The sequence below is a fragment of the Notothenia coriiceps genome, unplaced genomic scaffold (genome assembly GCF_000735185.1).
Source record: "Notothenia coriiceps isolate Sejong01 unplaced genomic scaffold, NC01 NC01_scaffold00026424, whole genome shotgun sequence".
Lineage (NCBI taxonomy): Eukaryota > Metazoa > Chordata > Actinopteri > Perciformes > Nototheniidae > Notothenia > Notothenia coriiceps.
Genome location: NW_011359125.1, coordinates 136,700 through 161,770, shown reverse-complemented (window position 1 = coordinate 161,770; position 25,071 = coordinate 136,700). Strand labels below are relative to the sequence as shown.

Below are 25,071 nucleotides of genomic sequence, written 5' to 3'. Positions count from 1 at the left end.
TGGAGCAGCTGAATGGTTTTCTCTGCCCTTCGTCGCGCAGTACTACGTGTGTGATCTTTAAATGTGGGAGGCACTCCGTGAACAAAGCTTTCTTACAGCTGAGCCAGGCTGAAATGGTTCTCATCCTAGTGTGGATTCTCGTGTGTGTCTCTTTAAGAATGGTCACTCTGTGAAAAAGTTTTCTGTAAACAGACTGCAGTAGCGACTGTGTCATGTGTGATTCTCTAGCAGTGTTGGGACTGATCTCGTGTATAGTGCACTTTAACATTCCACTCAGTTGAAAAAGACTTTCCTTACCAGACTTGACACAGCTGAATGGTCGATAACATAATCATGCACTACGACATGTGAATAGATAGAGACGACTGGATCAGATAGGAGCATGTCCTGTCTGATTTCAGTGAGTTTGAGCCTGATGCAGTTTCCTGGTCTCCTTCCATGCAGCACTGTCTCAGTGTCAGGTCAGAAGCGTTCCGTGTCAGATTCCAGAAGAGTCTCCAGTGCGTCCTCAGTCTTTGGTTGTAAACTGCTCTCTGGATCTGAGCTCCTGGCTGGTTCTGGTCCTCGACAGTCATCTCCATCAGATTCTTTTTCATGTGTTCAAGTTTGTCTTCGATGAGGCTGTGAGGACTGAGGTTTCTCTTATCATCCTTCACTCTTCACAGGGTCAGGAGTGAAAGTGGACTCTGTGATCTCAGCCCTCTCCAGCTCCTGAAGCTCTCTCCCTCACTGACTGATCCTGAGTTCCTCTGTTCCTGGCTTTTAATGTGGTGGGGGGGGCACTGGGTCCCTCCGTGGTCCAGACTGTGCTCCACTCCTGCTGGTCAGGGAGACTCTTCTTTAACACACCACCAGCAGCTGGACATCTGGCAGGAAACAGGAAACACACAGTCAGAACAAACTGTTAAGTGTTAGCATTTAAAAATCTTATCACCATTACAATGGGAGACATTTTAATTAATTAATGCCTTTGTTTTTATATTTTTCACAATTATCTTTCTTAGCCCCACCTATTGTGTATTTGTGTTGGCTCAAATTCAACCTTAATGTAGCCCAACCCCTTCCACTTCCAGTTTAAAAATGAAAAGGTTTTTTTCTCTGGCGTAGCAACTAGCGGCAATGTAACAATGAATTGTTTTGGGGAATCGTCACAGATACGTTATGCCTACAGTAGAGAATTACATACTCTGTTACAAATTAAAATCCTGCATTCAAACCTTATTATAAGTAAACTATGCAAGTATTAACAGAAAATTGACGGGCACCTTAAATGTAAAAGTATGAGTGCAGTAAAATGTTCCCTGTCGGTGTTTAATGTATGATGTTCATGATTATTTGTATGTTTGCATTTTACAGTTGTACAGTTCAAGTTGCGGCTTGTATAAAATGATTATAGATGAGGGAACCTGCCAAATATTAAAATGTGTGTGTTTAATCAGTACCAGTCAAGTTGAACACCTTCTCATTAATGTTTTGGTTTAATTAATATGTTTCTACTTTGTAGATTAACTGAAGACATCAAACTATGAAGGAACACATATGCGAAATTATTAGTTACAAAAAAAGTGTTAAAAATCAAGATATGATTTTTTATTTTAGATTCTTCAAAGTAGCTCTCTATTTGCCTTGATGACAGGCTTTGACCCTCTTGACTTCTCTCAGGTCAGCTTCATGAGGTCGACACCTGGAATGGTTTTCAATTAACATGTGTGCCTTGTCAAAAGCCAATGTGTGGGAATGACTTGCCTTCTTAATAGGGATGGGTACCCGGGCCCCGGGGCTGAATTTTTAAAGAACCGTGGTACCGCTAAGCTCCGACGTTTATCGTATTTTTATCGTTACTGGAACGACATGTAAAAGAAATATGTATATTATTGCTGCTAAATATTATATTGCTGTTTAGTTTCGCCAACTCAGTTTCATACACGCAGGAAGACGACAAACATTGGCATCTTTTTGATCTCCTGTCTGTGTGTGCGATGGGCGGGGAAAGTTACCACACACGCGGCTGCTACATTTCAGCAACACAACACGGCGGAGATGCGGAGAGAACTAAGCGCTCCAAGGTTTGGTTATATTTACCCGCTCGATTGGGCAATGCCGGTTGCCAAAAAGTGCAACAAACTTTCGCATGTTAAGGCAGTAACACGAGCAATCTGTCCCAAACTGTGTGTGTTACACTTGCCGCATAGCCAAGACCGGAAGCTGCGATAACTCTGGTGGCTACCGTTAGCAGCTAACTTTTGCCCTCCCGATTTTTACATACAAATGGAATTATGGATTATAAATGAAAAAAAATATTACAAGACCAATGTATCAACCTATGGATTAACCGATTCCAGCCGCGTTTTTCTCGTTTTAATGCCATTTGAACACCTGTCTTTTGAATCAGATTGACAGCTACGGTGAGACGATTCTCCCTAAAAGCTCCGCCAAAGGTACTGTTGTTGAATGTCTGTGTTTGCTTCCCTGTCGCGATCGATCACTCCCTCCTAGGATATTTGTATGTATACTCTATATAACTGTGATAAATCACTAGAGTGAATCTTGTAATGACTACATATAAGTAATAAGGGTACTTTTATCTTGAGTTCTGTGCCAAATCCGTTAAAAGGTCAATAAGGGTTCATTTAAGATTGCTTCTTGTATGGAGACTTGTGTTTTTGGGTAAAAAATGGTTTTGTATCGTAGTTAGCTGAGAGTTATTTCCGTTAAATCTGTATAAGCACTTAATTAGGTTCTAAGTATTAAGATTGCCCTGAGCAATCAGACGCAGGTCATGAAAAAAATAAGTAAAGCGGGGACCTGGCGTTGCTTAACAGGTTAAAACATTGTTTCTTTTGATGTGAAATATTATGTATGTTTATTTAAATAAAAAGCAATGCTCATTTTAATCACAAAGGTTGTTAATTAATGTTCCTCTTTTTTTTTTTAAAGAACCATACTTAACTGTAAAAACGTCAGTAAATTTATTAACTTACAGGATAGCATCATCCTTTTGTTGAACTGTTTGTTTAAAATTAATCGAAGCATCAGACAAAAAAAGCTTTTGAAAATAATATTATATTTTGATTTAGGTCAAAATATAATATTTGTAAACCTGAAGAGTCAGTGCCAGTGCCTCACTAGCCATGAACTTCACTGCAGAAGCTTATAGACATCTAAGTCTTTTGTGCCCCACCACTTTTGTACATATAAAAACGCCACTGCAAATCAATATATGATTGGTTGATCAAACTGTCAATCCAAACGTCCGCTCTCATTCAGTGTAACGGCCAGGGAATTCTATCAAGAATATAGAATACGTTGGTTGAAGGATATTCTACCCAGACACCCAGAAATATATCTGATTGGTTGCATTTTTTTTTATTACACAAAACCACTCAAATGCGTAGTGCTTAGCCGGAGAAAGACAAACAAATCAACGTAACACTGTAATAATACAGATCAACAACACAGATACGATTCTCATTTATTCATTTTATTTACATTTTATTTATATAATTAAATCGATTTTTTGTTTTTCCTTATCTGAGTGTTCCAGGGTATTCTCTGAATACCTTGAAGGCCCTGACGGTTCACGACTGTGATCTGGTTAGGTATTAGTCAGGTGTATTACTTATAGCCTCTGAACTATAATGTTTCAACCTTTTAACTACCTAGAATAAATATTTCAAATAGAAAGCTCAACGACTTTTTAACAGATGATTTCATACATTCAAGTCTTCAGGTTTGATTAATTGCCAGTTCTAAGGGGAGAGAATCCCTGAGAGAGAGAGCTGTCTGCTTAAATATCGACTTTATATAATAAATCGTCACAGCCTATCGATTATTCTCATTTACTGGGAGCATAGACTGTAGCCTTATAAATACAGCGAGACGTGCCCCCAAACCTGATTGGCCGGAGCGAGGCCCACTGGCTAGCAGCCAATCGCGTTGTCCGCGGACGTTTTCTGGTGACTTCACCTCCTCCTCCTCCTGCATGAAGGTCTTCTTATCCTCAAACACACTCTTCCCCCTCGCTGCCCTGCCGACCTCCTCCCTCACGAGGAGTCGCGGCCGCTGTTGAGGAGGACAACATTACTCACGCCGTGGATCCCAGAGAGCCTGAACCCCAACAGCTGGCAGTGTTCAACGACTTTTTCTGAGTGTTTGAAGAGCCACAAGAAAAAATATTCAGTATGGACCCGCTGGTGGCTGCGATAGACCAGGGCACGAGCTCCACACGGTTTCTGGTGAGTGATGATTTACTTTGATGCTTACCCAAAGTTCACTGTATTGATGCAACTCCCCTGATTACTTAATGAGTCGACATTTGCTATCTTATTTGGCGACATAGCTGATCAAAAAACAACAACCACTTCGACTGAACGAACTTTTGCAAGTGGGAATTATAACTCCTGTAACAGCTATGTTTCTGGCTTCACGCGGCAAAGGTTATCCCCTTCAATATCTATTTGTTCTATATATACAGTTTATGTGTGTGGTGTTAGCTACCGTTAGCTTTTGCAGTATTTTGCATGTTTTCTCCTAAAATAAAACAAAAACATGCTGAGAGTGAAATATAAACATATAAGCCCACTTGCGCCCCTACTGGACGAGAGACGCTAGTGTTATTAGCTCTGACGTTATCCTCAGTTTCTATGCGCAAACTTCTACTGTCTATGGTGCTAACCTGTTGTCACAGAGGACTATCCTCCTGATTTAGGGCTCAACATCTCATAAAGCACGTGCGCTGGGTTCATAACTCTATTAGACCTGGGAATACATCATGTATGGGTTTTATAAGGACATAACCAAGTTATATGTATTTATGCGCAAATATCAAATAACAATAAGGGCCATCAATTGATGCAGCAAAAAAGTGTACAAAAGTAAATCAAATATTATAAAAACAGCAATGACAAAAATAGTGCAACAGAGATTAAGTTAGCCTTTTTTGCTTGGTATGTAGTGTAAATGTAGTGCTGTTTTACATAAATACAAATACGGGTGACCAGAAAATGTGCTCAAAGTTTAAAAAGTACTTATTCTTTAGAAAATTGGCCTCAATATGTGACAGGAGATCTGATTGTTAATATGTGTGCAAAAAGTATTCAAATATAGCATGATAGGTCCACTATACTAAGTTTTGACCTACATTTAGACAGCATGTATTACTCCAGTACAGTACTGGAGTAATACATGCAGTGTACTTTATTACACTCCACCACTGAATAGAAGACAAAGTGGTTTTTGTATGATTTAAACATGAAGTGCCAAATGAAAGAAATGCATTGCAGGAGAGGTGAAGTGATTTGCTACTATGTTGAATTGATGGTCCCCTCAGTAGTGTCTTATGGTAAAGACAGCATTGTGTATTAAGACAATAATATAGTCAGTCAGTTTGGGTGTTTGCATTAAGAGTTTTGGTCATTGAAATTCTGTTTTGAAAAGTGAGCCAAGGTTCATCACCTCCTCGAACGCAATCTATCACTTATCCTGTTTCTTGAAATCCCACCATTTAGTTTAATACATTTATCAAAGAGACTGACCTGCTTAATGTCCCCTTCTTTTTCCTGATTCCACTTGAATACTGAATACTGCAGACACTACTTTCAAAGTAGTCTTTTGCTTTTCAGTTGAGTAATATGAGTCCTGTTTGGTTAACCATTGTGAACATAATTGGGCATCCTCGAGTAGGTCAGCTGGAAGATGGAGACTTGGCACAAAATATGGGCAGTTAACAAGTTCAACTTACTGTTAGATCCAAAGGATGGACGGAAAGGCTTTTTAATGGCTGAGTATATCTGGTAAACATTTCTGTGAAAATGATAGCTTTTTTCTTGGAGCCAACTGAGACCACTCTGGGGACTTTTGTTTGGCTGGTGTCGGACCTAAATTCAAAACAATAGATCAAAAGCTGATGAATTTTTGGCGAACATGTAGAGATACGTGGGGCAAAAAAGTATTTAGTCAGCCACCAATTGTGCAAGTTCTCCCACTTAAAAAGATGAGAGGCCTGTAATTGTCATCCTAGGTATACCTCAACTATGAGAGACAAAATGAGAAAAAAAATTCCAGAAAATCACATTGTCTGATTTTTAAAGAATTTATACTTAATGCTGTTCAATGAAACAGGTCCTTTAGACCAGAAGTGAAGGTTAAATCAGGTTGTCTGTAAGGTTGATCTCAGGACACAAGCGACGATAAGGGAACATGTCTCCGGTCAAATTAGATAATAATTAAGCCCTTGGCAATGTTTAAATAAATCCTCACAACATAACTGAGCCTTACCTCCAACATCCACAAAGTTCATATATTTGTTCACCTTCCTAACGTAGTTTCATAACGATGATCTTGATTGCTTTGAGCCTAAGCGTATGCTTGAGGCAACACTTTATTATTGGATCAACAGTCACAGACCCATGACCGTAGATGTCAGTCCCACTATAACCTTTCCACTGTCCATTTTTAAGAAGGGGGGAGAATGTTCCTGTTTGCAGTCCAACTGCGTGACCTCGACAGAATGTTAGTGTCAAAGGGCTCTGCTTGTTGTGTGTCTGTCCGGACTGTGCAGCTGTGAGAGGGTCATCAAGTGCAACGTGTTACAAGCTGGTGGCTGGTCAAAGGGTTACATGGTGAATGCGTCTCAGTTTCCCCTTTTGCTGTGTTGAATTCATGCAGCCTAATCTATGAATATTGTCTGTAGCCGAATTGTACTGCTGTGCTTACACGGATTATCCTACTTTATTATTTGAATAAATGCTGTCTAAATGTAGGTCATAACTTACATTTCAATCTTTCCCCTCTGTAATAGGCAGCCACCTTTTTATTGGAGTGACATTCATGATAGTTGCAGTGCCTGCATTGCAGCATTGCAAAGTCCTGTCAGTCATCATCAGTTTTATCACTGGGAAATTAAAACATTCTGTACCTCTTCCAGTCCTGTGTTGTACCAAATGATGTGTTCCCTTATAATTAAGAGAATGTTTCCCAGGCACACCCTGTGTCCTCTGTTTTATTTGCATGGTCTCTTATGACTTTAACTTCTCCACAGGTGTTCAACGCCAAAACCGCAGAGCTGATGAGTCAACACCAAGTAGAGATCAAGCAGAGTTTCCCCAAGGAGGGGTGAGTGCGTCAACTGTTTCTCAATGATTAACACTTCCAACAGACCATGGTGACTGTCAAAGTTCTTCTTTTATATGACCCACAGTCCAACTCGAAAGACATTTTACAATTCACTAAAATGTGAATTGGTTCTACTAAAACAATTATACAATTATCATATACTACTTCACATTCAAATTGTGGAATTTTTGCTTCTAAGGGAAATTTAAAATCAAATTTAAACCATATTCTTCTGGTTCAACTGGTTTTACAAAATATTACAAGTATGAGTAGTCACTCAGTATTATAGCTGTTTGCCTAACATCCAAAGACAGAAAGTCTTCCATAAATGCAAATAACTCCCTAACTAAATGTCCAAATACATATTTAAAGATAATGTTTTCAAACCATACTGCATTCAACCAAAGGGCTGCCGAATGTAACCAATCTGCTTTTTCCTAACTGTTTACTCGGTTACTTAGGTTACAATTTAGCTGCGTTCAGATTATTCTCTGACTTTATTTGATGTGTGTAACATAATTGAGTCTAAGGCTTGGTTGATATCCATTGATATGGTGCTTTCTACTCTCATTAAATGTGGTAGATGATGAACTTCCTGTTGTGTAAATGTTAGATATGTTGCATGAATGCACATCCTGAAACTACAAGGACCAGCTGAGGTCATGTTGCATGGTTACAGCTGTTTGCCAAAAACTACTTTTTGAACCATTGTAAAATAAACTGGGCTATAGGATTTACGAATACAATCTAAACATATTTTCTATTTTCTCTCAAGTACCGTACATTTCATATATAAAATAAGTGTTTGATTCAACCCTTTTAATGTGCATGATCACATCAGTATAATACCCAATATACACAGTTACTCTAACACAACACAGGGGTTTGTTTGACCTTATCTTACGGAGTCTGGCATCTTCTATTACACTTTCTGAACCTACACTATACAGAGATGGCAAAGGACTCTGGGGCTTCATTTATTTTGCTCTCTTTAGACTCTTTACAGGTTCCCTAGTCTCTCAAGATACAAAAAGCCTCATATGTACATCCATGTTCACACACTCATCCACCTGTAGGTGTGTCTTTGAGAGGGTATGAGCCGCAGGAGAGTGACATCCAAAGCAAGCCTCTTGTTAACAAACTATGAGACATTTTGTACTTAGTGTTGGTAATATAGTCTTTCACTAGAGCCTGAGGAAGCGACAATACATTGAGTATATACTGTAACCCTATTATAGAGATTCCCTCTATGTCAGAGGGCTATCAGTATAGTATCTGTGATTTGGTCAAAGAGACAGTTCAGAAAGAGAGTCGTTTGGGGGTTTTGTACTGTTTGTTCCACAGTCAGAAACTACAAAATATCTTCGGACAGACTCGTTTTATGTATTTGGTATAGTCTGAAGTTCAGTCAAACTATAATATTAGTCTATCTTCGCTCCGTTTTTGAGTGTCTATGTCAGGGGTCGGCAACCTTTTTCATATGAAGTGCCATTTAAAAAAAAAAATGTTTATCAGCGTGCCAACGATCGAGAATTATCAACAGGGGGGGGGTTGAGGAGCTTGACGCTCGTCAACTATCAGCCTCGCTGCGGGGAAGCAGTGTGTGGACATGTCAGCGCAACTTACATGATGCTGAATTTAACAAACACATTTAAACAATTGGTTTAAACGGCATAATAATAAGGGCGATCGTCCGTTCTGTGATTTTCCACAGCACACATGTTATGATATTAGGTTCATGCAGAGTGAGATGAGGTCGCTGTCCCTTTATATAGAGAGAGAGAGGGGGGTGTGGCTTGTGCATGTGTGTTTGTGGATGGTAGAGCGACAGTGAGGGAACGTGTAACGTTCTGGAAGTGAAACGAGGCAGCAGAAAAACAGAGGTCTGTGATGTATTTTGTGAAACAGAAGAACAGCTAAATAAATGCAACGGCCTTCCAAGAAGAGCTCGCCTCTCTCCAGTCATTTAAGCTAAAGTTGGTTATTGAACCTGAAGCTTGTTGCTTCTGCCCTCCTCGACTACGGTCTGGNTTTTCCAAGAGGGCGTTGCCAGATTTTCAATTTCAGGTTTTAACCAGGAGATGGCGCTTCATTCACAAATACAGAAAGACAAGTTTCATGGACTTTCAGTTGTGACTGAAAGTCCATGAAACTTGTCTTTCTGTATTTGTGAATGAAGCGCCATCTCCTGGTTAAAACCTGAAATTGAAAATCTGGCAACGCCCTCTTGGAAAATAGTGGGAGGGCTTAACATTCCTCTATACTGGTCTTAGGCAGGTCGTAGGCAGGAAGCTGTAAGCTGGAGTCTGAAATGAAGTGCTACATCTGTAAAGGAAGGATGAAAGGTAGGTATGTAGTCCCCGGGTGCTGTACACTAGCTGCCCACTGCTCATAGTACTAGACTCCTGGTACTAGGATGGGTTAAAAGCAGAGAACACATTTCACTGTGTGTGCTGTGTGCTCTGCATGTGCGAGCATTAAAGAGGGTTTCATCCCTCCCATTCTTCTATTCTATAGTTAGCTCATTTCTACAAGCTGTTGTGGTATAAAGGGAATGTCAACATATCTAACAGAAGACTCCCCACTATAGCTTTAAACCAACACATTACCCTCTATAATGAATGGGAATGTAAATGTCTCCACTGTGGGAGGTATTCTGATTCTGAACCCTTTATTCCAGTCAGCACATCATCAGTCATTTTCCACTCCGCTGCAGCCAAGCAGATATCTGCTCCAATATCTCTGCTGCTCACAGTCTAGACACACTCTCTGCTAGCATTATATTACAGTATGACTGTGTGCTGTTATATCTGCTGTAATCTCTCTGTGTGTGTGTGTGTGTGTGTGTGTGTGTGTGTGTGTGTGTGTGTGTGTGTGTGTGTGTGTGTGTGTGTCTCAGGGAGCTACTGCCAGCCTACAGATGATGCTGAAGAGAAACAATGAGGTAAGAATGCTGCCTGTTTCTAACACTCTCTGCAGGGTTAATAGAAACAGTCATTTACTGCTTCAACTTTTTAACTGTAAGTTATGAAGCAATTCGTAAAGTAAATATGTTATAATAATATATCTCTGATACGGTATTATTTGAAGGTACAGTAGCTAGGATTAGTAGTTCACAGTTTTTAAACACATCGTTCAAAGTTGGCCCCTCCTCCCTGTCTCTATGACACCGGAAGCCCCGCCTCCTGACCGTGGTTATGGTGCGTGCCAGCAAGTGTTGGAAAGTAACATTACATTAAGTACATTTACTGAAGTACTGTGCTTAAGTACCATTCTTGAGGTACTTGTACTTAACTTGATCTTTTGAACACATTTGCTGGCAACATTGTTTTGAGAATTCGTACTTAAATATCTTTCCCTATTACATTAGTCTGTGACATAACATCATAATATCATGTGAAGATATGTTTCATTTACATAGTACAGAATAACTGAAAGCTCTGTGTCCCTCCAGCAGGTGCAGCACAGCGTGACGCATCTCCACGACCTGCTGATCTCACTCCAGGTACCAGAGACACCCCTCAGTTCAAAGGTCATTCCCTCTACCCCATCATCCTATCCATCCTAAACCCTCCTGTCCTCCCTCTAGGCTGTGGTGGTGCAGCAGGACTCCTTCATCGAGGACCAGCGGCAGACCCTGAACGAGCGGCTGGTGGCCAACTCTTCCAGACACTCGTCGTCTTCCTCCCTCTCCTCCTCTTCCTCCTCCCGGCCCTCCTCCCTCATCGAGCAGGAGAAACACAGGAGCCTGGAGAGGCAGCGCCAGGAGGCGGCCACCCTGCAGGTAACCTTTCACTACCATGTTCATAAGACTTTATTTTTTTGGAAAGAATTCATCTGGACTTTAGAAAAAACAACGGCAATTACAATAGGCGACGTAATTAATATGTCACGGAGGATGTAATTGATACGCGTCTGCCGTAGGAAAACTAAAAATGTCCGACTACTAGAGGCATATCCAGACACTTCATCCATTCTTATCATGTTGTTTCGTGCAGGCTTTAAAAACGTGGAGAAAAGTGAAAAAATGACTTAATTACCAAGGTTTAAATACAATTTAAAAAAAAATAATTACTATTATTATATATTATAATTTGTATGATGCATATAATGTACTGTATGTATAAAACTATTTTTATAAATAATAGTTTTTGCAACAAATACATTGCTTACACGTTGGCGACATTTACTATGCCGTCAATGGTGGAATGTAATGAAGTACATTTACTGAAGTACTTAATTACAAACTTTTTTTTCATTATACTTGTACTCCACTACATTTAGGAAGCCAATATTGTCATTTTTGCTCCACTACATTTTTCTGACAGCTTTAGTTATCTTTCATGGTCAGATTATTAGTTAATACAAAATATAACTCAATTGTTAAATAAACATTGATATATTATTATAGGTTAAGATATCCAGCAGCATAAGCACTTTAGCAAGTTATCATTAATGCCAGTTGTTCGATGCTCGATAAGCACCGTAACTTACTTGATCTGCATTTGTCGATCAATATCGGATTGTTTCCTTGAACGTCCAGTTGGTGCTTCACCTTGAATGTTGCAATACGAGGAATTTAAATTTTTACACAGCATTATGTCCTTTCCTCTCATAAACGATGGTCTAGTACTGTATCCAATGATAGGGAGATAATAAAGGGAGCATTGAAGCATCTTCCTGATCACCTGGAGAATTCATACAGCTCATATCCTGGCTGCAATTTAAGTACTTCCGTATCATTTTACTCAGTAAGGATCCTTCCGTAGCAAAAAACTGCAACCATCGTATCACATTTATCTATAAGATTCTTTGTACCTCACATTTGTTGATTCTACACTCACCAGTATAACCAGTGTAACAATATCTCCACAGAAGCAGCAGGCTGCACACCAGGAAGAGAAGAGGAAGAGAGAGAAGGCCTGGGACATGAAGGAGAGATGTCTGGCAGAGCGAGAGGAGAGGCTGCAGGCGGAGGAGGAGCAAAGCAGGAAGAGGCACCAGGAGCTGGCCGAGGAGGCGGAGACGCTGCAGAGGAAGAAAGAGGAGTACCAGGGAGAGCTGGAGAGGCTGAGGGAGGCGCAGAGGAGGCTGGAGAGAGACAAGGACGCTCTGAGGAGAGACACGGAGCGACTGGAGGACCTGCAGAGAGAAGAGGTCAGAGTACAGTGTGAAGCAGGAGAGCATGTGTCTGATATCAGAAAAACATGACTGTATAACTGAACAATTGTAAGTGTAGACCCTATGGGATGGACATGATTACATGGTGACGTAGTGGTGACATCATAAGCCTATCAGACAGACACAAACAAACTCGCCATATAGACCAACAGATTAATGATCACCAACTGATCTTACTTTAGTTTCTGCGCTATGATGGATTATCAGTGGCATTCATCTGAGTTAGGTCTCCTGACTGCTCGTGTTCCGACCTGTCAATATGCGTTCTATTGTTCTTACATGTGCTATTAAAACCTTGAGTGTGTCCATATGCGCAGTTTGGACAAATGCACCCGTACACCACCTGTACACCACGCTGTGCAGGTTGGAGGTTTCTCTATGTCACTGTGGCACACATCATGTAATCCTGATGTCCTGGAGATAGATCTAGGATGCTTCATGAATCAATGTAGAAGAACAACTACTAGAACTGGGTTAAAGATTGACCAGAGGTCTTGTAAATGACTTTATGTCTTGATGCACCATTACAGTCGGAGCAGCTTCAGAAGTACCAGCGGACCCCCTCCACCACCTCTGAAGACTCCATGAGGTCCCACAGCACCTGGTCTCTGGATCTAGATTCAAAAGAAGCAGCAGAACAGCTTAAAGGGGTAAAAATAAAGCCGTCATTAAAACGGTTTTATAGAAGAAGATAAACCAGTGATGCAGTTTAGTAGGTTGCTAATATGAGTGCTAGGAAAACTGAAATAAAATATTTTTTTCTTGATGTTCTTCAGGTTGAGCTCTCATCTTCGGCCCCCGCCAAAGAACCTTTCCTCCGCATCGGATCCAAGAGGATGGGCAAACACTTCAACCCCTTCTCCTCGTCCTCCTCCTCTAAGCCTCAGGGAGCAGAGAAGGAGTCCCAGCTGCCCCGGCTGCTGCAGCTGACCAAACCTAAAGAGAAGAAAGACAAGAGGAAGAAGAAAGGCAAAGGAGAGCTGACTCCCACGGGTACGATGATTTCCCGCTTATAACACGACTGCAGTGCTTACTTCATAAATCAATAATATGACACACCATTGATTTCAACATGATTTTATTGATTAAAATATTATTGTTTTGCTTTCTGTAAGAACATTTTTTTTATTTTCTATTGCGAAGCAACAGCTAGAACTTCGGTACCCATACTGTGTTCCCATGAGTGTTTACTTCTGCTGTTCCCTTTAGGGTTTACTTCCTGTCTGTCTTCTTCTGCTGTTCCCTTTAGGGTTTACTTCCTGTCTGTCTTCTTCTGCTGTTCCCTTTAGGGTTTACTTCCTGTCTGTCTTCTTCTGCTATTCCCTTTAGTGTTTACTAAAGCCAGAGCCGGCATTAAATTGACCGGACTTCTTCCTGCGGATTGATATGACTGCACATAGTCCCTTGATCACATTGCCTTAGCCTTAATGATCTGCTTTCCTTAGCAGCGGTCTGCTATCGTAAAAAAGCAGACCTCTGAATGTATGAATTGACCAGCAATCAGAATCAAGTATTCAACCAAAGATTAAATCTTGCTTCACTTCAAATAAACAAGTCTGGTTGGTAACTTGGGCATGGGAAATAAATGTTTGTTTATTGAATAATTAACGAGAGAATTTCTGAAGTACTCAATAATATAAATTATTATTTGAGAAAGAACATAATATATATAATCTATATAATCTGTTGGACAGCTTCCATTGGAAATTGGTTCCATTTTCTTCTTATCTATTTTCACTTCACGCCTTCATTAGGGTTTCCTTTACTTTATCATCACTGATGAGGATCAGGTTGACACCATTGTATTTACAATTTAGTCTGCACTGTATATGACGCTATGTTAGCCTAGCTTAGCATAAACATGGAAACAGGTCAGTTTTTTACAGGAGTTTGTGCTATAAATGTTCTCGGCCAGATCATAACCTGTGTCTTTATTTCTCTTTAGAAAGCAACGCTACAGTCATGTCGGACCCTCAGAATGATGGAGACATCTTCTTCTGCTGAGAACCTGGACCACCATGCACCTTCCTGAGGAGCCACACTGCAGGCCTCGCAGCAAACAGGACGCCTTATCCCTCTTTTTGGATTTAAATTGTCCGCCTGTCAGACACAATGGACAGTCTGACTTACTTGCGTGTGTTCCAGGTAAATAGAAGTTTTGGCCTCCGCCAGGGGACACCAGAGGACATGATGGTGAGCCGATGACTGTCATTCACAAGTGCCAACAATTTCCCCGACAAGCTTCCAGCAGTTCAGAGATGTGACGCAAAGCCATGGATCAATGTGACGACACCAATTGGAAAGTGTCATGTGATAGACCAAGTCACATGGTGCCTCAAGGCTTTCAAATGTAGCTTTAACATGAACCAACCATAGAGTGGTGCAGGGATGACGTATTTTTGTAGGCAGAAATGGAAGTTAGCATCACAAGGGCTCCCTTGACAAATAGCTAACGGTAATTTTCCATTGGATTTTGGATTATTGCAGAAAATAAGCTCTGTGGCAAACACACTTTTATGATAATTACATGTTTTTTTAGCATAATAATCTCTACATATTAACCCCACTTTACCACCACTTCTGAAGCGTAAATGCAGTCACGAAAAGTAAAAAAAGCATCGCTAAGCTAAAGGCGGCTAACGTTCGACTTTATGACGTTAAGTCGCCACTTGTTAGCAAACATTGTGGTATTTAATGGCATATCTTATGTCGTAGAACAAAACGTGAACATCTCTTAAACTGGTGTTAATCACAGACTTTATTTCAGACTTCTTAACACATTAAAAAAAACGTTCACTTTGAGACAAAGTGCTAAGATTCGCTTTATTTCCGTGTTTGAAGACTTATTCCTGCACCGCTGTATGACTGCCATTTCTTTCAAGTATCGCTAATGCTAACTCTGAATGTTTGTGATGCTAGCGGCTCCTCAGCTTCAGTGAAGTTCCACTGGCTGAACCTTTAGTCTAAAGTGTGATTTGTGTGTCACCACATTTGCTTTAACTCCAGTTTTATCTGTCAAGCTGTCAGATATGAGGGAGTAACAGTCGCCACGCCTCATTGCTCACTGTCCACACTGTGCAGAGGTCAGTGTGTCCACAGACAATCAACCAATCACAGGTCAGTCACAGAGGGACACGCTCTGCTTATAGTGCCTTACGTCTGATATCTAGATATAGATATAGTCTGCGATGACTCATGCTCAAAGTGTACATTCTCAGATAATCACCTCCAATATGTAGACATCACTCCTGTGGGATAGGTGGTGTATGAATTTAGCTCCGTGTGAGCCCTGCAGAAGAATCAGTGCTCAGCTTTAATCGTCTCAGTGTGACAATCACTTCAGCTCAACAGGATCAGGAATACAAAGATTTTAACATGCACTTTATATACATGAGTATTTTCTTCTGTCATTTCCTAATTATTGAATCAGAATTGTTTAAGTAATCTGGTACTTATTACAGGGAAAATGGGAAGCTCCTTGAAAGTCTGACATCACAGTGTGTGTGTGTGTGTGTGTGTGTGTGTGTGTGTGTGTGTGTGTGTGTGTGTGTGTGTGTGTGTGTGTGTGTGTGTGTGTGAATGTTGGCTTGTGTTGTTAAGCGCTTTTCAAATTAAACATTTTATTGTCTCTACGTCAAACCCCTCAAAGTCCTTAAAGATTCTTTTTTTTATTTTCCGCTCTACATGATTATCTCTCAGGACTTCAGGGGCTCCGTACTGTATGTATGCTTGCTTCTACATTTCACATATTTTTACATTTTTGCATGTCCATTTAATTGAAGTTAATTATTAAGAAGTGTACCATTTGGACATTGGTTTCCCGATGATTAGTATGACACTGTTGTTTGTAGTAAAAGCCCTACTAAAAGACTATTTGGAGAAGACAGAATTATAAGCATTACCCATAAAAACAGCATTAAAAATGACTTCCTATTGAATATATGGACTTTTATAGGACATATATTGAGATCATATGAAGATATCATGTTATTGTTTTTTTAAACTTCTGCATTCAGAATGAATTATTCCAGACACATTTCAATGAAAAAAACAGCTACAGTAGATGAGTTTGTAGTTGTGTATTTTTTACACATTTTAAGGGTGTTTGTCATTGAATATTAGTTTCACTTGACGTTTTGTTCTTACTTTGGAGACATTAGTTGATAAAACAAAATCCATTGAGTAGCTCCTTGGTGAACTTTTGACCAAATGGCGCAGTCAGCTTTACAAGGGTTCCTTTAAAAGAAAGTCAATGGGATTTTTCCATTGGCTATTGGAATACTGCAGGAAATGAGATCTGTGGAAAACACGTTTACGATACTTTAATGCTTTTTCAGCATGATAATCTCCACATAGTAACACCACTTGATGATTATTGAAGCGTAAATGCAATCGCCAGAAATAAAAAGCTCATGTTAGGCTATAAAATAACTCTGTCACAGTCACATGACTTCACGCCACTTTCGCTAAGCTAAAGGTGGCTAATTTTCTGCAGGAATACTTTCAGTTGTATTATTTAGACACTTAATACCAACAGACGTTTTTATGAAACGTAAAAAGCTTCCCACATTTTGATATTAGAAATAACAAAAATATTTCACAGCCCTTCTTTTGTAAAAGTGTTCAAATAATAGACAATCACCGGGTTTACCTTGACGTCATGTAAGAACAATATTCAAACTCACTGTCACACCACTCAATACCACTCTTTAAAGACAGACGGTCACTACCTGCTGGAAATTATACAATAGACTGTCACGTAGTCACTGGAGACTTTAAACCACTTATAAGCACAGAGAGGCCTTTATTTCTTATTTCTTGTTTTCTGATCCACTTTCATTGGTCATGTTAGTTTTTACTGTTGTTCATCTGTTTTACTTTCACACCCTTCGGGAGAAGAGTTAAGTCACCTTTCTTTCACTGAAGGTCTTTTATTCTTTGGCTGTTATTTCACAACCAGCCATAATTTAAAAAATGAGCAGTCTATACCATAGTCAGGTTTATTCTACTGTAAAACTTCCCTGCTTTTATTTTTGAAAGAACAATCCTTAATTATCTGCATTCAAGTCTCCTTTGAACTCCACATTTTAGACGTGTTCCAATATATGGCTGTTTTACATTTGACTGGAAAGACAATTCATACATGTATTAGATTATATGTTAAATGAGGATAATAACAAATATTTTTTTAAAGTTTCTTTTGCAAGAGCAGATACTTTAAACCTCCATATAATCCCTCTGCATTGAACTTTTAAAACCAAGTATAGCTCTCTTAATTCCTACCCAGAATCCTCTTAATCCAAACAGTGTGTACAGCCCTGCAGGTGCTGATAACACACCGACACACACTCCTCCACAATAATATATCGTAGCTTTACACCAAATTGATTTTCTCCTCCTATTCTCTGCAGAGAAGCATTTCATAGGAAGCAGCAGACTGGAGAATAATATTTCATCCTTCTGCTGAGAGGAGCACAATTCTCCTGAAACTGAGAGGCAGGAGCCCGTCTCACTTTCACTCTCTATATGCAGTCCTCCTCCTCCTCCTCCTCCTCCTCCTCCTCCTCCTCCTCTTCGCTTCCTTTCCTGTAATTTCCTTTCTCCCCTCTTCTCCTTCTTCTCCTTCTTCTCTCCCTTTCTCCTCCTCTCCTCTAATACCCCCTCTCTCAGCAGTTGGTCTGCTTCTTTAGAAGCAAACACACAGTCATGTTTCTTAAGAGACTTGCTCAAACTCATGAAGAAAATCCTGTATTTCCCTAAAGATTTACATCAAAACCAGTTTCACACAGCTTCAATAGGACCTCATTGAGACGTTGTGCACAAGCGTACAGATCTGCTTAAAAAGATAAAGCGCAAAAATATATTTGAAATGCATTAACCCGTCAGATCAAAATGATTGTCTGCCTAAAAAGAAAAACTAAAAGAAAGCGACAGACATTGAACTAAAACCTAGCTTTCAAGCTAAGCTAATGCTTTTTAGTCGTGTCATGCCATGACTTGGCCTGCTGAACTAGCTTTCAAGCAGACTCCACTGGAGAAAACGTGATATCAGTTTGAAGCATAGAGAGCTCAGTAGCTAGCTATGGCTTTAAAATGTACCAGTTTACATTCTAAATCATGAAGACGTTTTTTCTTGCTGTCTGTCTTTAGCTTTTAAGCTAGCAGCAGCATTTTGTGGGGTCTAGGCTAAAGGAGCATTTCTGGTGGTTCTTTTTCCTAATTTCAGTGATACAAATATGAACAACTGTAACATTTTATATGCAAAAATTGCAGATTTAGCCTTTGCGTAGTAGGTGACATATTGTGGGTGAAGAATTCCCCCAATTTAAAGAGAAATGTCGAAGACGTTTTTTAAACCCTGTTTAATTTATTTCATTTCTCATGCTATGTGTTAGACCACGAGGTGCCACAAGTCATTCTATGACTATTGAATGATTATGTTCTCCTACAGAAACATGGTGTTTGTCACATTTGTCGTATTAGTGATTTTTGTTAATTAAACAACCTCAGATGTCAGAAACTTTAGAAAGACTAACAAGCACATAATCCCCATCTATTCCCCTTCTTAAAAAATAAAGACAGTATTCATTCATTTACTAAAACTTCTATCTTTTTCATTTTGGTGATGCTCTCTTAGCATAGATCACAGCACCATGTGGTAGCAGCTAGAATCCTGCTGTGAGGAGGAGATTAGTTTAAACACCAATAAACACTTATCATCCGGCGAAATGACGTCCTTCAGGTTTTCATCATCTGTCATTTTAATGAGTTCAGTTGTGGGATGTGGGGCTGTTGTTTCCCCTGTACAGTTATACAGCTCAATAAACAATCTGTAGCCTTCGATGCCTGAGACAAAATAAGCTAAATCACGGGAAATAAATGTTTGATCAGAGAGTTTATGAGGCTGGGATGCCTGGTTCTCTCCTCCGCAGTGTCATCATTCAGCGTGCACTAGAAAAAACATGTATATGGAATTTTACAAACTCACATTACAGTTTTTCCACTGTGATCTTTTTGACATGTATTTGTACTAAAAACAAAAGGTACAAAGTGTATTTTTTTTTCAATTTATGCACAAATATAAAAAAGGGCAAAACAACACATTTTGTAAATATGTTTTATGTACAAATTTGAACTTCCAAAGTACTGATAACTGTGGATTTTGTTTAGTTGAATGATGTTTTTTTTAATTAATAATAAAGCTTTATTTATCTGTCCTCCCTGTACAGTATTTTTTCTCAATAAATAACTATGCTGTTTGTCATGTTACACATTTTGTGTGGTTATTTTTGACAGAGAGGGGAGGAGAGGGTCATGGTAAGGAGACTAACAAAACGCAAGAAGAATGAACTATAAATAACTTGAAGGGTTAGTTAGAAAATATCTTGAGAAATGGTCCAAATCAAACGTTCCTGTTTGATCATCCCTATTCCAAGAACTAGGAATCTTCAGACAAAATGATACATTTAAAATGTAAATGTTTAAAATATGTCCAGGAACCAGTCTTTTGTTCTAAGAGTCGGAATATGACCATTACCTAAGCTGCTATGTTGAATAAAACAGCTGTTCCAATGCTCAAATTACGGTTTAAATGTTTCTATTTGCCTCACAACAAATTGGCTTCTGTAGAGTTTAGTGAAAACCTGTACTGTATCTGCAGTTTTTTGGAGATAATACTCAAATGACATAGGAATATGAATAGTTTCTGGGCCAGATCCCAGAAACAATTCAGAACTGAAAGATGAAAGTGCCTGAGCAGAAGATATTTTCAGAAATCTGTATTTGCCAAAAAGTTAAAATATTTCATGTATTCAAAGTTAACCATATGACAATTTTCACATTGGTCCTTGAGATGCCGGATTCCCCCTTTAGCCCATTGGTACCAGCAGAATGTACACTATTTATTCAACTATAGGCCTACCGACTATTCAGACAACTCAGAGGGATTACTTTTAACGAGATTGTGTGTCATTTTCCAATTTTCATTTTATAATTCAAACACTGGGTTAAGAATGACCTCACTAACTAACTAACTAACAAACCAATAATATAAAACACAATTCAAGGTGTACATCTAATGGAAAAAAGGCAAGAATGTTCCCAAAAGGTTGCCAAAAAAATGTACGGGGAAAAGGTATATCTGGCCTACACAATTTTAAAGTTGCCTCTAAATAATTGAACAAAACACGTGGAACTGAACACTGCCTGAACCACCTGCATGTTGCAGCCATAGGCTGTATATAAAGGGGTTGCAGCCTACACTGATTCTCATACACCAGGGGGGGCCAAGTGGACTCATGCTTGAGAGAGAGAAAAGAGAAGGGGAAAAACAGTTGTTGCCTCTGTTCAAATAAAATATCACGCCTTACAGTAGATACATAATGTGGACAGGGTATTTGCTTCCCACATCTTGGATTGTTCTTCATCACCTGATGATTTATTGGTTTTCTTTTAAATATGTACCCTGTCAAGCCCCAACGTGCTATTGTTTTGCTGCCGCCATTAGTATCAGCTCTCCACTTTACCGGATTGGTTCATACAACTTTCGAAATACCGCCTACTTTAAAATTGTCGTGTTTGCACTGCAGGGATTGGGCCAAGCAAATGTCACTCGCGTTTGTCAAATCCCATACAATCCCGCCTAGTCTTACTTTATTGGCTGAGAGACCAACCACAAGGGCTCAACACTGGTAGTTGGTTGGGGAGACGTCAGTCACGATTACATCCAAAGCCATTGGTTGCTGGTGCCAGAGCAGGTTTTTTTCTTTCCCAAAACCAGTCAGACAGGCAGGGACACCAGACATACTTCAGCTATTGCCACAGAAATATAATGTTTTTATCAACGACACCGATGCTGTTCGTTCCAAGGATTTAACTTTACACTTTCAAGTATTATAACTGTAAGTAAAACAACCTGTTTTGTTTGTATTTCCTGTGCGTACAGTCAGATGCAGACACAAAGTGGAATGGCAGTGAAGGCACCTCAACTATATTGTTTGTCAGAAAAATTACCGTAGTTTACTTTGTGTTTTATCAATTGACGTAAATGCCCAGAGACCCAATGTAATCTGCTGTGGTGAATTTGAGACTAAAGTATTTGTTTTGCCGCTACTTTTTTACAGGTGACGTTAGTTGAGTTGAAGTGCTTCGGTATGGCCATTGAAGTTGGTGCACAGCAAAGCTAGCGCAACGTCGCTTACTATGTGTAACGTTAGTTTACGCTACTGCTGAACTTGTTTCCATTAGAAGACATGGACATATTTCCCTTAAGGCATACCATCTTTAATTACAGACAGTTAACAGTTACCGTACACATTGAGCGTCACCTCCTAACCAGAACCAGGCGCTGCTCGAGTGAGCAAGTTACTCAGTTATTAGCTTGGAGGCTAACTAGTGCTAGCTAATCTCACTGAAGGTTGTTTACAACGTGGACCAACTAGTCCAATTCAACCCTGTTAGTTGAATATCGTAGATTCCTTACTGTAAGCATTGTTACCTGTGGATTTTCATTCTTGTCCATTTCGCTGCCTGTCATAAAAGGCATTCCTTTGTTTTGTTTCTCAGATTCATATTCAAAATACTTTATTGTCCATTAAATGTATAATTTATTAATAATACATATAATGGAAATGTGTATTTGGCACTGGCAAATGAAATAAAGTAACACTCACTATATACAGTACAAAATGCAACTCATACACACACAAAGAAGGAAATTGCGTCTTAAATAAATAATAAGGCTTAATAAAAGTGCAGTGGTTTGTTCTTCCACTGGCTCGGGTCCATTAAACTATCATTTGTATTACAATTAAATAATGTACTATTCATTAAAATCAGGTTATGATGTTGGTGGCAGAATTCCCTATGAAGGATCCTTGATGCTTGAAAAGGGAGCTTAAGTTTGAGGCAAGGTGTGTGTGTGTGGGGAGCCTTATTTAAACAGGCTCTTATTGAGGACGGCCACAGCCGATCGAATAAAGCATTTCTTATAGTTCTTTTCAGAAATGAATTAGGACCTTCAGTCTTTGACCTGATGTCAGCAGCTGGGAATTACCTGTTTATTTTTATTGTTGTTGTCTTTTAGTAGCATTTCTTTGTTTTTGACTTTAATTATGCAGCCATCCTGGTTCACTGCAACATTGAATAATGCATTGCAGACAGATGATTTACAGAGCTTTACATTGCAGCACACTTTTAAAAAGGCAGACACACACAAAAACACACAATGTGTTTGACAACATTGGTTTGAATAATTGGCTCAGTCATTATTACACAGGTGAATGTATTGATCATATATCTGTTTAGACCACATGTGTCTTGGTGCTTTTACCTGCAGGAAAATACTGTCTGGAATTCAGTGTGTGACACTATGTTCCTGTGTTTGTGATATAGGAAAAAAAACGGAATTCCGTTTGCTGTACTTCATAACGTCTCTCTTATTGTAGTATAAGTCCATACCGTCTGATAGTGTATTTTTTATGAAGCAGCAAGTGCTGAGGTTTATTGAATTATTGATCTGATAAAAATATCATGTCATAACCGCTGAAGCCATAACTCTATAACATTAATGTCATGAGCTAGAGAGCCGTATCTGATTCTTTCCTCTGATCTAATCAAGTATAATGCTTCTTCTTCTCTGCTTCCCTTCTTTCCGCTGTTCCTAGCTAAATGTCAAGGGGTTCGAGAGATTAGAGGATGCACAAAAACTACTGACAGAGATGATATGAGGCATGCAGGAAAATTAATGGAAAGGAAACTTTTTCTTCCATACAATAGACAGAGGACTACTGCAGCTGAATTGGATGTACACACATAAACACTCTTCTTGTCAATCTTGCATCAACAAAATGTTTTGTATTATTTGTATTAAGTTGTTTTTTAAGGCAGTAGCAGTGAAGTCGTTTCTGAATGTTCTGAATTCAACTTCTTTTACTTTTTTTTTTTGTCATATCTAAATAACTGATGAGTATGCTCCGATCGATCGGGCGCCGATCGATCGGGCGCCGATCGATATCGGCCGATATTCACTCTCTGCCGATCGGGAGAGCCGATCACATGACGTAAAATGACACTTTTCTCTGTGCGCGGCAAAACAAGCTCTCCAAATGGCTTCACCGGTCTGGCAGTATTTTAAGGTGTCTGAAAAAGACAATAAAATAGCGGAATGCAACGCGCGTGAAGAAGAAATCCTGCAGCTCCGCCCGCTGTGACGGACCGGTGAGCGGAGCAACACACACTAAGAGTTAGACCTAACACACTTAGCTATTTTATCTACCTCTGGAACAAGCTAAACTAGTTATAAATATATTTATTCTTCACTGTCGGGTCACTCAGTCATTACTGGATCAGTGAGCTGCATGAGATACTGACAGGGTTCGGAAGTTAGCATCGCAAGGGCTCACTCTGCAATAAATACATTTGTTTTTGGAATATTGCAGAAAATAAGCTCTGTGGCAAACAAACGTTTATGATACTTACATGTTTTGTTCAGCAGGATAACCTCCACATATGAACATTACTTAAAGTGGATCTATAATGCTACATTTGAAACATATATTGTAGGGCCACATCTATATAAAGTATATAAATATAGTTTAGTTTTTTCAAAACACCAAACAGATCCTGCATTTTAGCCATGCCTCATTTCGCTCTATTTGCTCGTTCCAGCCCTGTTTTTGCAGGGGGCTGATTCTGTGAGCTGCAACTAACCACGCCCCCCTGCAGGAGAAGGGAGTTGGCAGTTACTTTGGCATTAGGGCAGGGATATCTAGATACTTTCCAATGTTTGACATAATGAATTGTGCTACTTTTAAAGTAAGCAACGATGTTTTCAAATCTGTAATCAAAGAGCTCCTCAAAAACGCTATCAAAGCAGTTCCTGCCGTTGCTACGTTAGTTCAAGCAGTAACAACGGACTATTTTTCTTAGCGGATGCATGTCAATTTAAATCAATACAACTATTTTTTAAATCAATAAAAGCATTTCAATTAATATTGGGAGTCATGTCGTTACTTTGTTGAGAATGTGTCCATGTAATAAGCGGGATAATGTGCAGCGACTTGGTCATTATGGGGAAAAGAGCACCTTCATGCCGATCTAGATCCCTCCTCTTCGCGTCGGGCTCCTGATCAGCCTGTCGGTGTTCTTTTCCCCATAATGACCGCGTCGCTGCACATTATCCCTTACATAACATTATATTGAGTCATTATTCATTTGTTTTAAAGCAGGAGGCGCAAACGCTTGCCTCGGGGAGGGAGAAAAAGTGCCACAGCGGAGAATAAACAGAAGGGCAACCATGCAAGAGAAGTCTTCTTCGCTGCTTTTGTGGCAGACTACAGCGCCACTTACAGGCCTGGCATATGTACTACAGCGTCTCCAGCGCTTTCGAGCGGCAATGGCCGGCCGTGGCCCAACCACACATTCCCCTGATAGGTGGAGAGTTGCCCATATAGGCGGAGCTCCCCTTTTCTGACGTCAGAACAATTCAAATCTGTATCAGCTCCGTTGCAACCCCGTTTTTAGAAATTTGGGTATGGAGGAAAAGAGAGAGGGTTGTGTTTTCTGACACTTGGTGAGTTCCCTGGAACACAGGGGACACATATTCATGTATAAAAGACGTACAAAAGTTGATTTTGCATGACAGGTCACCTTTAAACTAATTCAGTTGGGCAAATACAGGAATCTGAAATCTGAATCAATGTGACAGCATCAAGTGTTGAAATTCGTAAAGCAACACTTCACTCTCTTAACACTTTACTTGTGTAACATCTAGGGATG

General features: G+C 39.7%; 2 protein-coding genes and 1 long non-coding RNA gene across 5 annotated transcripts in view; 2 read left to right on the top strand and 1 right to left on the bottom strand.

The window, feature by feature from the left end:
* Positions 1-1,982: 1,982 nt before the first annotated feature.
* On the bottom strand, positions 1,983-25,059 carry LOC104957007 (uncharacterized). Its single transcript, XR_799617.1, has 3 exons — positions 25,047-25,059; positions 22,465-22,468; positions 1,983-2,124 (listed from the first exon to the last, which is right to left on the bottom strand). It is a non-coding gene; the product is annotated as an uncharacterized lncRNA (long non-coding RNA).
* Positions 9,457-16,205, top strand: LOC104957006 (A-kinase anchor protein 13). Of its 2 annotated transcripts, none has more exons than XM_010784601.1 (7): positions 9,457-10,057; positions 10,571-10,618; positions 10,703-10,897; positions 11,989-12,270; positions 12,825-12,944; positions 13,071-13,287; positions 14,240-16,205. In XM_010784601.1, the coding sequence occupies exons 1-7, from the start codon at positions 10,034-10,036 to the stop codon at positions 14,296-14,298; spliced, it is 945 nt and encodes a 314-aa protein (XP_010782903.1). In that variant the 5' UTR covers positions 9,457-10,033; the 3' UTR covers positions 14,299-16,205. The 2 variants fall into 2 exon arrangements, with proteins under 2 accessions (XP_010782903.1, XP_010782902.1); XM_010784600.1 differs by having other exon boundaries at positions 9,458-10,057; positions 10,568-10,618.
* enc2 (ectodermal-neural cortex 2) overlaps positions 21,084-25,071 on the top strand; it is a 21,774-nt gene continuing 17,786 nt past the window's right edge. For both annotated transcript variants that reach the window (XM_010784603.1, XM_010784602.1), the window contains exon 1: positions 21,084-21,194. The gene's annotated coding sequence lies outside the window, so the exon portion shown is untranslated. The remainder of the gene's footprint in view (positions 21,195-25,071) is intronic.

What these genes read in the sequence shown, in the direction of transcription:
- LOC104957006 (XM_010784600.1), top strand. Translation starts at nt 10,034, where the DNA reads ATGATGCTGAAGAGAAACAATGAG. An exon ending in TGCTGAAGAGAAACAATGAG is followed by an intron (nt 10,058 to 10,567) that starts GTAAGAATGCTG and finishes GTGTCCCTCCAG; the next exon opens with CAGGTGCAGCACAGCGTGAC. An exon ending in CAGCAGAACAGCTTAAAGGG is followed by an intron (nt 12,945 to 13,070) that starts GTAAAAATAAAG and finishes GATGTTCTTCAG; the next exon opens with GTTGAGCTCTCATCTTCGGC.